At 44.9% G+C, this 16,619-nt stretch overlaps 1 protein-coding gene across 1 annotated transcript in view; it reads left to right on the top strand.

Annotated features, from left to right (window-relative positions):
- The first annotated feature begins 15,606 nt into the window (after positions 1-15,606).
- RYR3 (ryanodine receptor 3) overlaps positions 15,607-16,619 on the top strand; it is a 505,740-nt gene continuing 504,727 nt past the window's right edge. The window contains exon 1 of the mRNA XM_004751026.3: positions 15,607-15,888. Within this exon, the coding sequence (XP_004751083.2) occupies positions 15,838-15,888 (51 nt within the window). The 5' untranslated portion in view covers positions 15,607-15,837. The remainder of the gene's footprint in view (positions 15,889-16,619) is intronic.

Here is a 16,619-nt window from a genome sequence, read left to right as displayed (position 1 = left end):
AGGCTGAGAGCTTGCTGTACAATTACATCATTTGATTTTCACCTCCAACAGTTCAAGGCATAATACTGCTGTTCCCGTTAAACAGGGAGGGCAAGTGGGGCTGATAGAGCATAAGAAATTTGCTCCAGATCTCACAGCCAGTAAGATGAACTTTGACTCAGCACTTATAGCCACAATCTAGTCTGGACTTAAATACTGTACTCAAGGGACACGTGGGTGGCTCCGTTGGCTGGGTGTCCGCCTTCAGCTGGGGTTGTGATCCTGGGGTTCTGGGATGGAGCCCCACCCATCAGGCTCCTTGCTCAGCGGGGAGCCTGCTTCTCCCTCTGCCTGCCGCTCCCCCTGCTTGTGCTGTCTCTCTCTTGGTAAGCAAAAAAAAAAATTTTTTTTTAAACTGTACTCGAATAGAGTATGTGTAAAAGTCATACACTTTGGGTTCTATATTGCCAGGCACTAATCAATAGTTCACCTAAGACCCCACGCTGTAAAACTGCTACCATATGCTGCCTATTTCTCTAACAAAAGGAAAACTTCAAAATCTCCTGCACATGGTAACTTCATGGGCTCATAAGAAAAGGCTCCATTCTCTGGGCTGAGGAAAGGGGTCTCCCACACTGCTTGAGTTTTAGCCTTTGAGACTGACATTATGCTTCTTAAGCTGTATGGTAGATATCTCCTTATTCTAAATGAATACATTTTGCAAAGTTGAAGATTAATAAAAATCAGTCCATATGTGTGCTCATGGTTCTGTTGGGTTCTGTAGAAGATAAGAAGGAATATGAAACATGACCTTCTGATGTGGATTTGGCGGCAAGCAAATGGGACAGACTCGAAGTTACATGTCACTCTAAACAGTTCCCAATTCCTGGGACCAACCAGTCAGTCACCTCTAGAGGCACATGGTGCTTTCTGGTCCAGCAGAAACATGATTAATGATTTTTAGAAGCAGCATCTCAAGCTTTTAGGTTTTAGGATTCCTTACACTCTTGAAAATTATGGAAGACACAAAGAGCTTTTTTTAGTGTGGATTGTATCTAATAATATTTATCATATTAGAAATTAAAAAAATTTTAAAAATAGTTCTTTATTACATTTATTGTTATTTTGATATAACAAGAATACCCTCATTGCATGTGACATACTTTATGAAAAATAACTGCATTTCTCAACAAATTAGTGAAAAAATGGCATTGTTCTAAGCTTTTTCAAATCTCTTTAATGGGTGACTTAATAAAGGAGAACATGATTTTCATCTCTGCTTCCTTATTTATCATCTGTTGTGATATGTTGTTTTGATCGAAGTCTATGAAGAAAATGCAGCTTTGGGGCCCCTGGGAGGCTCAGTGGGTTAAAGCCTCTGCCTTCGGCTCAGTTCATGATCCCAGGGTCCTGGCATAGAGCCCCACATCGGGCTCTCTGCTCAGCAGGGAGCCTGCTTCCTCCCCTCTTTCTCTGCCTGCCTCTCTGCCTACTTGTGATCTCTGTCTGTCAAATAAATAAATAAAATCTTAAAAAAAATAAAAAGATAAAAGAAAATGCAGCCTTGCACAGATAAGTAGCTGGGAAAGGAGGACTTAGCAGACCCCCTGAAAGTGTTTTAGGAACCTCTAGGCATCTCAGACCACACTTGGAGATGAGTGATCTTCGTGCAGAGTTTGGGCACAGGCAGCGCGCATGGCTTAGTGTTTGTCTAAGACCACATTTTGGTACAGACACAGAAATGTAGCATAACTATGGGTGGCCAATTAGGTAGATACCCAAGTAGTTTATTCATAAATAGGATTTACAAATCATGGAGAGGTGCTCTTGCCCTCAATTATTTCTTTTTCACGGACCCTTTGTGGTGCATGATCCTGATCTTTAGTCTTATCTCTGGGTGAAGACATTCAGTGTACACCTGAAACTAATTAAATGCTTTATGTCAATGGTACTGGAATTAAAATTTTTAAGAAATGAATAAACAAACAAACAAAAGACATTGAATGCCCTTGTTAAATTTAAATTCATCAATCATCTTTTAAATTAACATATATTAAGGGGCATAAATGTGCAAGACTCAGAGCTAGGAATGTAAGTGTGAATGAAACAGAGTAGTAGAACAATTTGCTAGCAAGTAGTTCCCTTTGAGAATGGAAAACATGACAAAGAAGTTCGGATGGACAGAGAAGAGTGACTGAAAAAGCCTGAAGATCGTATCATCAAGGACTACTAATTCAGACCAATTTGGTAACCAGCATGGCATAACTTGAGGGATGTCCATAGTTCTCATCTGGAAAAAAAATAGTAGCTCTGAAAGTTCATCTCTTTGAGTTATCCAATTCTTCTTTCATACCTCCCTCTCCCAACTGCTATAAAGACCCTATCAGAACTATTGGACATTCCCACCTGTGTTGTTCAGGATCCCACCCAAGAAACAGAATCAGTAGGTTCTGTATTGTTTTACATACTTAGATTTAGATAGAAATTTATATGCATACACACATATAATGTATTTATATAAATAAGTATACATATATTTATATAAAATGATTGAAAGTGATTGATTTATGCAGTTGTGGGGGCTAGGTAAGTCCCAGATCTGTAGGACACAGTGTCAGGACAAGAAAGGACAAGGAAGCTGGAAACTCTCAGACAAGAACTAAGTCCACAAGGAAGATTTCTTCTGCTGCTAAGAAGGAAATAGGTTTCAATGTATTGCATCGGTCCTGCTCAGATTATCCAGGATAATCTCCTTTACATAAAGTCAACTGATTGCAGATCTCAATCACATCTACAAAATGCCTTCACCCCAACAATACCTGGATTCGTGGATTTGTGTTTGATTAAATAACTGAACACTATCACCTAGTCAAGTTGACACATGGAGCTGACCATCATACTGCCTTCTTGTGAATTTGCTTGGCGGACTTGTTTCTTCCTAAAAACTTTTTATAAATTAAATTTAAAGCAACCTAGAGCCTAAGAAGGATCAAGGATGAAGAAAAGTATGAAACAATAAGAAGATAAGAAGAGAAAGCTGGTCAGGTGGGAGAGGAATTGAGGAGAGACAGAGGGTGAAAGTGGAGAAATTGCCACAGAGAGACATATAAAATTATACAGGGAAAGATAAAGGACAGAAAAAGAGAGGAAGAGGGAAGAGTGATGTCCTGAGGTAAACTGCTCTCATCACTAACTTGATTTTTTTTATTTGTATTTTTCAAAGATTTTATTTATTTAGTTTAGTTAGTTATTTGAGAGAGAGACAAAGAGAGCACAAGCAGAGAGAGCAGCAGGCAGAGGGAGAGGGAGAGGCAGGCTCCCTGATGAGTGGGGAGTCCAATGTGGGGCTCAATCCCAGGACTCTGGGATCATGGCCCAAGCTGAACGTAGGTGCTTAACCAACTGAGCAATCCAGGCACCCCATCACTAACTTCAAAATAGGAATTTAAAAAATAATCATTATTTGCAACTCTCACTTTCCTCGCACTTACAGTGAATGGCATAGCTTAGAGAGTTTTCAGGGAGGAAAATAGAACTCTAGAAGCTCAAGTGACTTGAACTAATTAACTCTAGCTCCTGGCTAGAGCTGGCCTCTGGGCTAGAACTTCCCCAGCCCTACGTTCTTATACTGTCTATTGAGATAGATTTGGTTCTTCTGAATTTAACCGTAGAGGAAATGTGCGACCCCCTTTCCTCTCTTGGTCAAGGCCTTGGGCTCTGTATCAGACTATGTGGGGAGGCATCCTTTAAGGTGGCCCCCTGTGATCTTACCTCTGTAGTCACAATTTCTGTATTATCCACTCTTGAGTGTGGGTTGGACCTAGTGAATCACTTTTAATGAATAGCATGAATATGGCAGTGATGGGATGTCACTTGTGCAATTAGGTCACAAAATACTGTGACTTCCATCTTGACAGCACTTTCGATCTCTTTCTCTCTCTCTCTCTCTGAAACTTCGTGCTTAGTTATTCTAAGGAAGCAAACTATCACGTTGTAAGCTTCCTTGTGGAGAAGCCCATGTGCAAAGAACTGAGAGCAGCCTTTGTCCACCTGTCAGAGAGGAGCTGCAACCTCAGTCCAACAGCCCACAAAGAACCGAATCCTGTCAATAAACAGGAGGCCAACAGGATGTTGGCAGTAGATCCTTCCATCGTACAGCCTCAGTATGAGCAGGCTTGCTTCTATCTTGAAGGCAGCCCCGTGAGAGACCCGGAAGTCAGAAGACCCAGCAAAGCCAAGTTCAGATTCCCGATCCACAGAGCTGTGAGAGAATAAGTATTGTGTTAAGTCACTAAGTTTGGGGGTAATCTGTTACACAGTAATATAGACTCCCCAAATTTAAATCCCACCACTTATTAACTATGTGACCTCGGGCAAGAAACTTGAGTTCTATGCCTCAGGTAACTTTGTAAAATGTAGCCAGTAATCACAATACTGACTTCACAGGGCTACTCTCCGACTAAATGAGTTAATATATATGAACAACCAAACAGTGTGTAACACACAGTAAATGCACAGTAAATGTCAGCCTGCTGCTGCTCCTGCTACTCTGTCATCAGCACCATCATCATCATTAAAAATTTAGGTAAGGATCACTGTGTATATCCTTCTAGAGGAACACACAGTGGCACCAGTGGGCAATTAAGACTAATTGCTGTCCCTTTGGGAGTTGGTCTTAAATTTTCTATGCTAACTTCCCCAGCTCCTGCTAGCTTCATGCAGTTCTAAATTTGGAATGGCACGTCCACATGCACAGGTGGTCCCAGAGAGCCCAGCTCCTCGCTGAGCCCAGAATATCCTAAAAGATCTCTGAAGTATTTGGGAAATGTCTTCCACCACCTTCTTTTTCTATTTGAACCCTTTCGTCATGGTGTGGTTTTACCCAAAGAATTTCCAGCACCTGGTCATGGAGTTATCCACTGAAAAATGGGGGAAAGACCTTTGGCTTCAGGGACCGGAGAGCCGTCACTTACAAGGAGCCCTGAATGGAGGCTGTGTCTGCTGTGATCTACTCCAGAATCTTGAAGAGCCTTTTGTTCTGGGGAAATTGATTGGGGTGGGAGGAGCGGGCTGTCTGCAAAAGGAAACAGCAAATTAAAGGGTCATTATTGATCATCTCCTTTTTCTTATATGTAGATGCAGGATAATATTTTACCCTCTCTACCTTTCTAAGCTGTCTTATTATGGATGAATGAATGAATGAATCTTTAACACATCTGATATAGTAAAAGGAATCTTCAAGTAATGAGTACCTTTGATTAAAGAAAAACGACAACTGCCAAAAGGTAACAGATGGAATGTTAAGTACTGAACAAACCTTACAGTTTTGCAGAAAGAGGGCTGAACTCAGATCTCAAGGAATTCTTCCACTCCTACAGATCCAAGAATGCTACAAATGTACCATCTGTTGACCAAGGTAAAAAAGCTGTCACTCAAATGAATTTCAATCTCTTCCCTTTTGTCCTACCCCAGTTTGTTTTCCATAAGCTGGTAGCAGCTGCTGGGATAGAAGTAGCCTTAGAAAAATTTCCCATAGCTGTGTTGACACTAAGGGAGACTAAACAACCTATAAATACAAGTGCTTCAGATCAATTTGCAAGATCTAATTTGCTGATCCCAAATTTCAAGTAATTAAGAGATCTTCTTTGCTTGAACTTTGCTTTGAACTGCAGGCATCAAGCATAGTGATTTAGTCTGGCTTTGAAAAAGATACACTAGGGTGCCAGCACAAGCTCAGTGGTGAGACTTTAGGGAGATTCCTTAACTCTTACTCTCAATTTCCTCCTCTGTAAAATGGCAACAACTTCACAAAGTTGTTGATAGCTATTATTATGGTATTAGAGACAATGTTTAAAATGGAAGGCTAGTGAAGCAGTCAAGAGAGAGAGATTGAAAGTTGTATCTGCCTGAGACTGGTGGCTTAGGGGAGAAAGGCATCACCACTAGCAAACAAAAACAAAAACAAAAACAAAACAACAACAACAAAAAAAACCACTCTGTAATCGCAGGATAACTGAGGGATTGTGTTAAGCAGTTGTCCCAGCCCCCAGACCTTCCATTTTGACAGCCAGGATCTAGATCGGGGGAGCTCTTTGGTTCAATCAGTATATTGCTACCTCCTGGAAATCCTGGCATGGCTGTGTTCTTCTAGTTGAAAATGAATCATTCTATAAGGTTTAGTTTAATCCTCTTTAATCAACAGAGCCCATTCTGCTTGCCCCAGCCAGCTGCAATCTCACCTCTCCAAACAGCGTCTGCTCCAACTCTTTGGACACTTAATAAGTCCTAACTTCCTTTGCTGCTTATCTTACTGTGTGATGCATATGGTTGGTCTCTAAAACTAAGCTGCCGTTTCTAGAGGAGAGAAGGGGATTTTTACCTTCTTCTGGTCATTCCTAGTAGGTCATGAGTGTGATCCACAAACTGCTCTGTACATCTCTGACATTCTGTAGGGTTGACTTGGTACCTCACCTGGGATGAGAGAATTGGGCTCCCAGTGCCAAATCCTGGGCTCATAACCTCCTCTCCCTCCCATTAGTTTTACCTAGAAGAGCCCAGCTTTCTTTCATTTTGCCTTTGGACTTCAGTGATGATGATGATGATAGCAGATTTATTGAGCATAGACAATGTCCTCCTGTATCTCTTTGGGCTCTACTCTTGTAGGGCACTTGCCGGCCCAATTTCCAACTGCCTGAGGGCTTTCTCTGGCAGCTGGAGGAGGTGGACGTACCAGAGAATTGACACGCCTGGAAGCAGCTTTCAACCACTGACTGACTAGAGATAGCATGTAAATACCCCAGTTTCCTTATCCTTTTGGGAAGGGGTCACTCTGAGGTGGATGTTCTTCACTGAACCCCCAGAGGTCCCTAATGAGATTAGGCTCTACTTTCTCACAGTGGTGACTGGCTTGATACCTCACCCCTTGCTGACTTCCCTCCCTTCCCTGTCTCACTTCCCCGTTACAAGTATTTCCTGAGATCATCTCCCAAAGCCTTGACTCGGGGTCTGCTTCTAGGGAAACCAGACAGTAACTCAGCATCTGTTTATTACCAATCATTATTCTAAAAGTTTTGCAGATATCAACTATTTCAATTCTTCCACCACCCAATTACCTGTTTTTCATTTTATTTTCATTTTGCATAAAAGGGAATGGAGGCAAGGAAAGGTTCATAGTATTACTTGAAGTCACAAAAGTTAATATGTGTTGGTGGCAGGACTCAAAGCGTGGGTTTCTCTGCTGAAGAGACTGAAATTTATTGATCCAGGTAGACATGCTGCCCATTTTATAAGAATCACAGCTGCCTTCCTTGGCAAAGCTCATTTTCTTTCATTAACTCCTGAATCCTGTCTTTGCTTTTTAGAGGTGACTATTTATTGGAGATATTACTTGTTTCTTATATCTCAAACTCAGTCTGGAGGCCAGAGCAGAGGTGGCGTGACTGGGAGAAGCAGGGTTCCTCCTATTTTTACAGAGTGGTGCTCAGCATTTCTGCTGGTTCCCTTGCCCATGTCCCTGGTTCCAGGCACTTTTCCTCCATGGATGGTCATACTGATAACAGAGAGAGACAGAGAGACATCAGGAAGAAGCAGCAGCCAGTTGGTATGGAGAATGGGGTTAGTAGAGAAGGCTCACACTTAGGTAATGACTTCTGTTCTAGTCATGTTGTGTTTGAGGAAATGGTGGCACACAGTTGGAAATATTCAGCCTAGAGTTAGGAAAGTGACTCTGGGACTTGGAAGAGCTGATAATAAAGATGCGGGCTTAGAAGTGGTGGTGGTTTGAGGTAGTGATCATAGGAGAGGAGAAAATTTGAGTTTATAGGGAGTGAAGGTTTAAGGATGGAATTTGGGGAATGTCCATTGTCTGATGTCAGAATGAGGAAGAGAAGTCACCAAAGGAAGAGAAGTAGAGAAGTAGAAGGAGAGCCACGTTGGTGCTCCCCAAGAGTGGATCCCAAAGTTGGGGAGTGGTTCCAAGGGATAGTAACTCATAAACAGGGCCTAATACCCCATGGTCAACTTGGAGAAGGAAGACCAAAATTAAAATGTAGTGCTTAGGATGTGTCTCTTAACCTTTGAGGCCAGAGACAAGAATGTGGATGTAGACACTAAAAAGAAGAACAGTATGGAAAATGGGAAGTGTGGTGTGTAAATCATATAACTTAGTGACTCAGACTTTTGCTTTTGTAAAGGGGATTCTAGAACCACCACAAACTGTGGACTCCATCAGCCCCCAAAGCTCCTCAACACACTGTTTAAATGTACCATAAATGTTTAATGATGAATCTTTATGAATGACCTCAATTTTAACTTTCTGGGTTTGTTTGTCGTCATTGGTTTTAAAGACTAGTAGCTAAACAAGTCCATGAGCTAGTCACTAAAGAATCTTCTTACACGTATTGTGGTTTTTTAAATGGTGAGAACACAGCACTTCACATCACCACTTTAGAGAAGATAGCATCATCGCATTTGGTGATTAAGAAGACACTCCAGGATCTTGCTGTACCTCTGGGCCATTACCCTGAATTCCATTACAAAAAGGCAGAGCAAATAAATACTAGACAAGGAGCCAGGAGATCTGGGCTCTAGTCCCAGCTTTCATTAATTCAGTTCACCTCAGAGAGCCTTGGTTTCCTCATCTTAAAAGGAGGAGGTTCATTTATTGGTGATTCCCAAAGCAATGCTGATCTCTGACGATGTTTTCAATCCCTTTGCAGCAAGGGAAGGAAGCAAAGGGAAGGAGGAGGGGGATTATGTAGTGAGTTATTAAAAAAGCCGAATTTGTTTATTTTAAAATCTAAGACTTGTGCTTTTTAGGGGCCCCTGGGTGGTTCTGTCAGTTAAACATCCAACTCTTGATTTCAGCTCTGGTCATCATCTCAAGGGTGTGAGATTGAGCTCCTTATCTTTGGGCTCTATGTTCTCTGGGGTGTCTGCTGGAAATTCTCCCTCCCCTCTCCCTCTTCCTCTATAGCTCCTCTCTTTAAAAAAAAAAAAAAAAAAAAAAAAGACTTGTCTTTTCTACTGTTAGACCTTATATAGATATTATATTATTATATAGAATTAGAATTTTATAAAATTCTTTTATAAAACAATGGTGATAGGCATCAGCCGTTGGATTTTTAACATCCTTAAAACGGCAAGTTAAAAAACTGGCAAATTCCTGGTACTGCTGAAACTTTTCTCTAAGTTTCTGCTGGTCCATGGCCTCACTGGACTCGAAGGTTTATTTCCTCTTCAATTCTAGATTGAACATGGCGGGTAGAGTTTAAAATGTCTGACTTTTATTTGGATCTCAGATGAGAGTGACAGATCACCCCGCAGCACCATTCTTGCTAGAGTCAGGGGGTAACCTGTCGTACTTGTCAGCCGCAGCGACATCATGCCATAAAGATTTCAAAACCGGAGCTCACATCTCAGGACACTGGGGCTCTGAATGCCAACAGCAAATTGTGCATCCTTGCAGTGTAATGAGAAAGACGCTGTGCTTTGTTAAATCCCTTGACTCATTTGAAAGGACGTTTCACCAGCTCAGAGATACTGGAAATGAGATCTGTTCAGAAGAGCCTGGAGAGAAACTGAACCCAGGGTTGGTCGTAGAAACATACTCTAGCACCAGAAGAAACATCATTTATCTAGATTTTACCTACTGCGAGGGGGCCCTCACCCTGGCATCTGAAATAAATGACAGCGATCTTCCTTCATTTCCTTTCCCACTATACCCCCGCCTATTTTGCAGGAACTATGAAAACAGTAGCGGGTCAGAGAAAATTGTGGCTGGCAGAGACTTCAATAAATCTGTGCTACTGAACTGCAGGACAAATTAAAATGCAGAAATTAGAAATCAAAGGCACTGAGTTTAGCGTGAGACTTATCTGATTAAGTGTAGTTTCATAAACCACTAGATCTCAATCTCATAATGCCTTAGGGAAAACCTGAGGCAGGTGGGCACTGACAATTCCACCTTCCAGAGGAAGGCATGAATTTCAATATGCCATAGCAACAGAATACATTTCTCATTAAAGATGCAGACATAATAAAGCCCAGAATAAAACTCCCTAGGAGACAAACACCAAAAGGCGGTATTGGTGTTCACCATTAACTTGTAGCTTGCAAGGCATGAGATATGCCTAGAATGTTTTGCTTATTGGGGCAGGAGATTGTTTCCTGAAATCAAAGGCATTGTGTCTTTTGGGGGGGGGTTGTTAGTAAAGGCCTCAGGAAGAGTCAAATGAAAATGGAGCTTTAAGAGGGCAGAAACACAAGCAGTCATTGGAAACCAGTATGAAGGAGGAGGAAGGGGACGGATCTTCAAGAGTTATCTGGGGATTTTATGCTGAGCACTTTTACAAGCCACTCTGCTAAGCATTTCCTAATCACAAAGTCACTTAATTCTTAAAATAACCTGGTGAGGGCACCTGGGTGGCTCAGTGGGTTAAAGCCTCTGCCTTCAGCTCGGGTCATGATCTCAGAGTCCTGGGATTGAGCCCTGCATCGGGCTCCCTGCTCAGCTGGGAACCTGCTTCCCTCTCTCTCTTTGCTTGCCTCTCTGCCTACTTGTGATCTTGCTCTCTCTCTCTCTCTCTCTTTCTCTGTCAAATAAATAAATAAATAAATAAAAATAAAATAACCTGGTGAAGCAGGTATTTTCACCACCACTCTTCCCCCTGCCCCACCCCACTCCATTTCCAGAAGACAAAATACGCTCTGAGAGTTGAAATCACGTCTTAATCCAGGACTCAAATCCTCAGCTATCTTCTGTCCAGGTTTGAGTGATACAGTGGCCAGAGTACCAGTGAGAGGTTAAACAGAGGTTGGCCTGGAGGTAAATGCAAATGAGCGATCATACCACCGCCTATTGTTTTCACAAACTGTTCCAAATGGAGATGCCCTGAAGATGAATCAGCTGGCACATGGGTCCGGGAGAGGATCTGCCTCCCAGGCTCCTGCAGGTGTGCCCCCTGGCCTCTACCTCTGCTAAGACTCAGAGGCTGCCCCCCACCCCTTCGAGTGGTTTTGTTTCAGGAGACTTTCACCAGCATGGTGAACTTTGACCTTGTTACCTAATCTTCGGGTGTCAGGGAATAAAAAGGAACGTTTCCATGTGTTGGCCTGCAGGAAGTGCCCTTAACTGTGGATTCTTGCCTGTTGTGAAGTCTGTGGCTTTTCGGAAAGCGAAAACAGCTAACATCAGGAAAAGAAAAATGTTTTTCTGCACAGGTCCCCTCCCTAATGAAGAAAGGAATTCAAGTCAAGGCTTTTTTTGTATGGTTTCCATTTCTTTGGGTCAAAAAAAAAAAAAAAAAATCATCAGTTTAGTAGTTTATTGCAAAGATCTTGGGAACTAATGATAACTATTTCTTTTTTTTTTTTTAAATAAAGATTTTATTTATTTATTTGACACACAGAAAGACATAGAGAGAGGAAATACAAGCTGCGGGAGTGGGAGAGAGAGAAGCAAGCTTCCCGCTGAGCGGGAGCCTGATGGAGGGCTCCATAACAGGACCCTGGGATCATGACCTGAGTTGAATGCAGTTGCTTAACGACTGAGCCCCCCAGGTACCCCTAATGATAATCATTTCTTAACGTTAAAACAAAAGACTTCTCTAAGTGTGTAGGCCATCCTGCCTCTTAGCACCAAATCCGAAAGCAGGTGTCCTTTTAGGAATTATTTCTGTTCATGAGCTTAATTGTTAACAGTACCTTCTCACCTTATTACCAATAACAGAGCTTTACAATTGAAACACTTGAAGGAAAGGCACAGAAAGGTGGGGTTCTTTTTCTAGGCTTATGGAAAAATAAATAAATCTTCAGTCAATATATGGATATGGTATTGTGTCGAAAAAGACGGCAGCTAGCGGAAGTGCGCTCCCTCGACAGAACACTTCTTTCCCTGTTGCCTTTTATATTTCCCCTAAGTGGGACCCACGTCAATGCAGACCAAAGCCGTGAGTGCAACTAGCTGCAACATGTATTTTCAGCAAACAGACGACTGCTGTCATTAGAAGGTGAGGCCGAAATGGACATTGAAGACAGATTCAGTGTTGTGTAGATTTAACATAACTCTGACAATATGCGTGAAAGTTCTTTTTTCAGCTGTGGACTCTTAGCCTGTGTGTCTCCAAGCATGGTAGATCTCAGCGAGTCCCCAGGCTGGGGCCCGCATTCCCTGTGGAACAAAGGTCTGAGGCTCTTGGCCAGATTGAAGGGGCCAGGATTTTTGGTCTGCAAACGGAGTGACGCTAACTGGCTCTCCTGCAATTGAATCCACGGTCCTGGCCTCATTAACAGCCCTTGGACGATGGGTCACCGCGAGAAAGCACAGAAAATGACATATTGAATTATGTGACTATGACCATGTTAGTATTTTAAAGCTCTCTCCCTCCTGCTGGTAAAGGACACATTGGAAGCCCTGTTAGGTGAGAAAATCCATGGGACCAAATACTTCCTTTGAGAACCTGTCAGAGAAGAAAATAAATATGAGAATTTCATTTCAGTAATCAGGCTTCAGATTTTGTCAGGCCTTTAACAATTATGGAAGGGCTGAAAAGACAAAAATGAAAAATTTCTCATTTGGCCCCGCAGGCGGGGGTGGTTATGATGTGCTTTCCAGCCGCTGTGGATATTGGCTGCACAGCACCCCAGCATTCAAATGCTGCTGGTTGGCAGGGCTGGCTTGGAACGACTCAAGCATTCCCAAAATATTTTATGGCTCTGTGGGCACCTCACTGAAGGTGAGGGCTGATGGCTACCATGGCTGATGGCTTCCTCTATCAGATAAAGGGTTTAAAATCTGGGAGGCCAGTTTTTCCAAGTAGACTATAGTAGCTGCTGTATCCTCTAAGACCTAGGTCCCAGTCCTTGGTTGTCTACAAAGAATACCCGGTTGATGGGAGACTCAATTTAAAATACAGGTCATGGAGGAGCAAGGCCAATATGTGGGGAGCATGGGTAGCGGGCTGGGGAGGGGTGTATGAATGTGACCTGCTGTCCTAGAAGCAAGGTGGTATACTGTAAAATGTACTGAAAAGGATTAGTCTTGGAGTTAGGCAATCCAGGCCCGGATGCCAGCTCTGCCACATACCAGATGTTTAAATTTAAACAAGTAACCTAATCTTAGTTGATTCTGTCCTAGATTTGATGGGACACCTAATAACAAAACAAACATCAAAGCCTAGGGTCTGTAATCTACCTATCTACTTACCTACCTACCTATCTTACCTGTCCTACTTTCTTTTCTTCCCGACTCTTTCAGCTATCCCCTGAGGTCAAGGACGTTGGCTGTCATAGTCAATGTTACCTCTGCAGGCCTGGATGAATTGAGCCTAATATGGTGATGTAATCTCATCACCTGAGAACAGCATCATTGCTGCTGAATTTGGGGAAAATCTTAGAGAATGAAAGAGGACTTCACATAGAATGTCTCCCCACACTTTAAGATGGAACCACACGGTGAGGAACTACAGGCTGAGCCCCAGAATAAATCCTAGAGTGGGTAATTCAACAGCTCGTGTTTGAGCACACCAAAGAAATGCAAGGATCATCAGGAATACAAGTAGATGTATAATGGTGTTATATGCTCCTTCTCTACTTCCTTTTTTGTGGTGGAGTTATTGGATAAAGCAAATAGTATCCCACCGCATGGATCTTGATTTTGGTAAAGTATGTGAAAAAAGCTTGTGTAATCTCCTCATGAACGAGAAGAAATTTGGGCTACAAAATAATATATTGAGGAAGCTTCTTTACCTATTAAGTAATCATAAACGAAAGTATAAAATTAACCCAAGAAGGGGGGGTGTCCAGTAGTATGCCAAAGGTATGCCATCTCATAGTTTAATGATAATTTACACTTTGGATGGCACAATATAGATCCAAAAATATCTAAAGGACCACATGTAGACAGAAACTAATAAAATGAATTATTATAAGAAGAACTACTTTTTAAAGTTGGTACGTAAGTACTTGGACATGGCCAAAATGGCAAAGACTTCACTTTGGCTCATGGAGGGAGAAAAGAAAAAAACAAGCCTAGAGATTCTAGTTAAATGTAAAACTCATAGGTACCACTGGTGCTGCTTTAACGCCAATCCCCTATTAGGCAGCAAGCACAGACTGTCTAAAACCAGGGAGAAGAACGCTGCAATTTAGGAGGAGGAAAACAAACTGGAATGCTAATAACAAGGCCATTAAAGGTGATGTAGGCTCTGAAAACCATGCAGCCTGTAATGGTGAGAGGAAGAGGACCTTCAGCCAGAAGAAAGGAAGAGTGGACTGTGGGTCACAGAAGCGAGCATGACAGGTGCCCTCCAATATGTAAAGGGCCACAATGTGCAGATGGTTTGACATATTCTAGGCGGGCTTCTAGGAGGAGGCACTAGGGCCAAGATGTAGCTCTAGAAGGAAGCAGTTTGAGTACAGTATAAGAAACACGTGATTTTTCTTAGCATTTTTATTTTCCTTAACATTTCTGATGTCCAGTAGAAAATGTGGGACTAGAGCTCAGCAAAGGTCTTTAAGGCAGAACCAAGAGAGAGCTCCTCCACAAAGCAGCTATGGAATCAATTGGGTTTCCCCTGTCCTCTGTTACCATCAGCCCCAAATTGTTGCCCATACATCTTCTGGATTACTCTTCATCCCAGTTTTACATCTCTTCCTAGTGTCCCCTCCCTTGAATACCTCTCTTGCCCTGGAGCTTCCTGGCCAGCCGACAGATGATGGTACCCTGTACCCTCACCTTCAGCAAGGAACAATCCTACAGTCCCCAGCCCTGGAAAACCACCCAAGGCTGGATGGGATGTCAGCAGCCCAAGGACCCAGAAGGGGGTCTCACTGTATATAATCCTCTATCCCTTTTAGAGTCCACAGGGCTGCACCCTAAAGTTTAGACGGGGGGGGGCTCTGCAAAAGAGAAGCATTCTGATGCTACCTGGCCTCTGAATTTCGAATGGAATGGGGAGCCCCAGAAGATTCCTGAGGTACAGGGAGCTGTTATTCTGTCCGGCAATAATAGAGTCGAAAGGGGTTAGTAAAACGTATGGACTAGATTTGAAGAGGGGAAGGGGCTCTTTTAAGGTGAGAAAAGGGCTATCCAGGGAGTTGCAAACTTTGTTAGGAAAGGACAGTCCCCCTCCATCCTCACTGCACGGGTTCTCCCAGCCGGTCTTTAAAACACAGGCACACCCCTCTCAGCCTTCCTCGGTTGTGGGTCCGAACAAGGCAACTGAGGTCGGACGGAGCAAGGTATTCCGGTCCCAAACACAAACATACACCATACACGCACACACGGGCACGCACACACGCGCGCGCGCGTACACACACACACACACACACACACACACACGACAGCAAAGTGGGCACAGCGAGAGGGCTCTGAAGCCCAATCTCAGCATGCTGAAGCTAAGCCACTGGCCTTTGTTTGTGAATCGGAGCAGGGTAGGGGGCACCCTCTCGTCGCTGCGGAGCGCGCGCCTCGGCTGGGTGTGCGGCGCGGTGCGGTGGTGTGCGGGGGAGGCCCCACTGCACCCCACCCCCGGGTCCCGGCGCCGCCCCCGCCCGCTCGGCGCGCGGGGCGCTGCGCTCTCTGCCCGGCCCGCGGTCGCCGCGCACTTGGCTGGGGCGAGAGGCGAGAGGGGTAGGCGGGCTGCTTGGTTGGCGTTGGCGCTCTGCAGTGCAGTGGAGTGTTAGCCCAGCTCCCTATATGGTCGGGGATTAGCTCGGCGCTGCTGAGGCTGAGCCAGGAGCCGGAGGAGGAGGAAGAAGAGGAGGAGAAAGAGCGCAGCAGCAGCCAGCGCACGCCGAGCGGCTGCCGGGGGAAGCAGAGGCGCCCGAGGCTTGGGCACCGCCGACGCCTCGGGAGTCATGGCCGAAGGGGGAGAAGGAGGCGAGGACGAGATCCAGTTCCTGCGGACTGTGAGTCTCCGCGGCGGGGGCGAGGCGGCGGGCAGGTGGGGAGGAGCGCGGAGCCGGGCGAGGAGGGGCTGCGCTGCGCCGGGTGCCCGCTGCCGGGTGCCGGTGCCCGGCGCGTTCTCCGCACCCGCCGGCTGCAGAGGCGGACCAGCCACCCACCCGCGGGGCCGCCAGGGGCTGCGTGGGAAGGGACACCTTCTCTAGCCGGTCCCTTCTTCCCCTAACGTCGCCCCCACCCCAGACCCCCACCTTCACCTCCACGGCTCTCCCGGCAACTTGCTACTTGATCTGAAACCTTTGATGCCCAAACTTCCAGCCAGGATTTGCTCGCTGTTGCCCTGACCTGGAGGATCCGAAGTGGAAGAGCTCGCCCCAGAGTCGGTCCGCGCTTTCACCCCTCAGCACTCCACCACAGGGAGGTGCCCCCTGTGCGCTGGGGAACCGCCTGAAAGAACCAGCGGGACAGGGGCGAGCGTGGGGAGCCGAGTGCTAGAAGCGGGCGCTGGCGTTCGGTCCCGGTCCTGGGATCGCTCGGAAGGGACTTCACCCAGCGCTGCCCCTCGCACGTTAAGCCCCAAGCCGGCAACTGCTGCTGGAGCGTTACTTGACTGCCCCGAGTGTAAGAGCCGTGGCTTCTGCCGCTTGCTGCCCCGAGCCCCGCAGGACGGGGGAAACCCCGGTCTGTGGCTCCGCGTCACTCAGGTCCCCTTCCTGGCAACGGAGGGCGCTGCTCC

This window comes from Mustela putorius, unplaced genomic scaffold (genome assembly GCF_011764305.1).
Source record: "Mustela putorius furo isolate JIRA1106 unplaced genomic scaffold, ASM1176430v1.1 tig00003898_pilon_pilon_pilon, whole genome shotgun sequence".
Lineage (NCBI taxonomy): Eukaryota > Metazoa > Chordata > Mammalia > Carnivora > Mustelidae > Mustela > Mustela putorius.
This window is presented reverse-complemented; position numbering and strand designations above follow the sequence as displayed.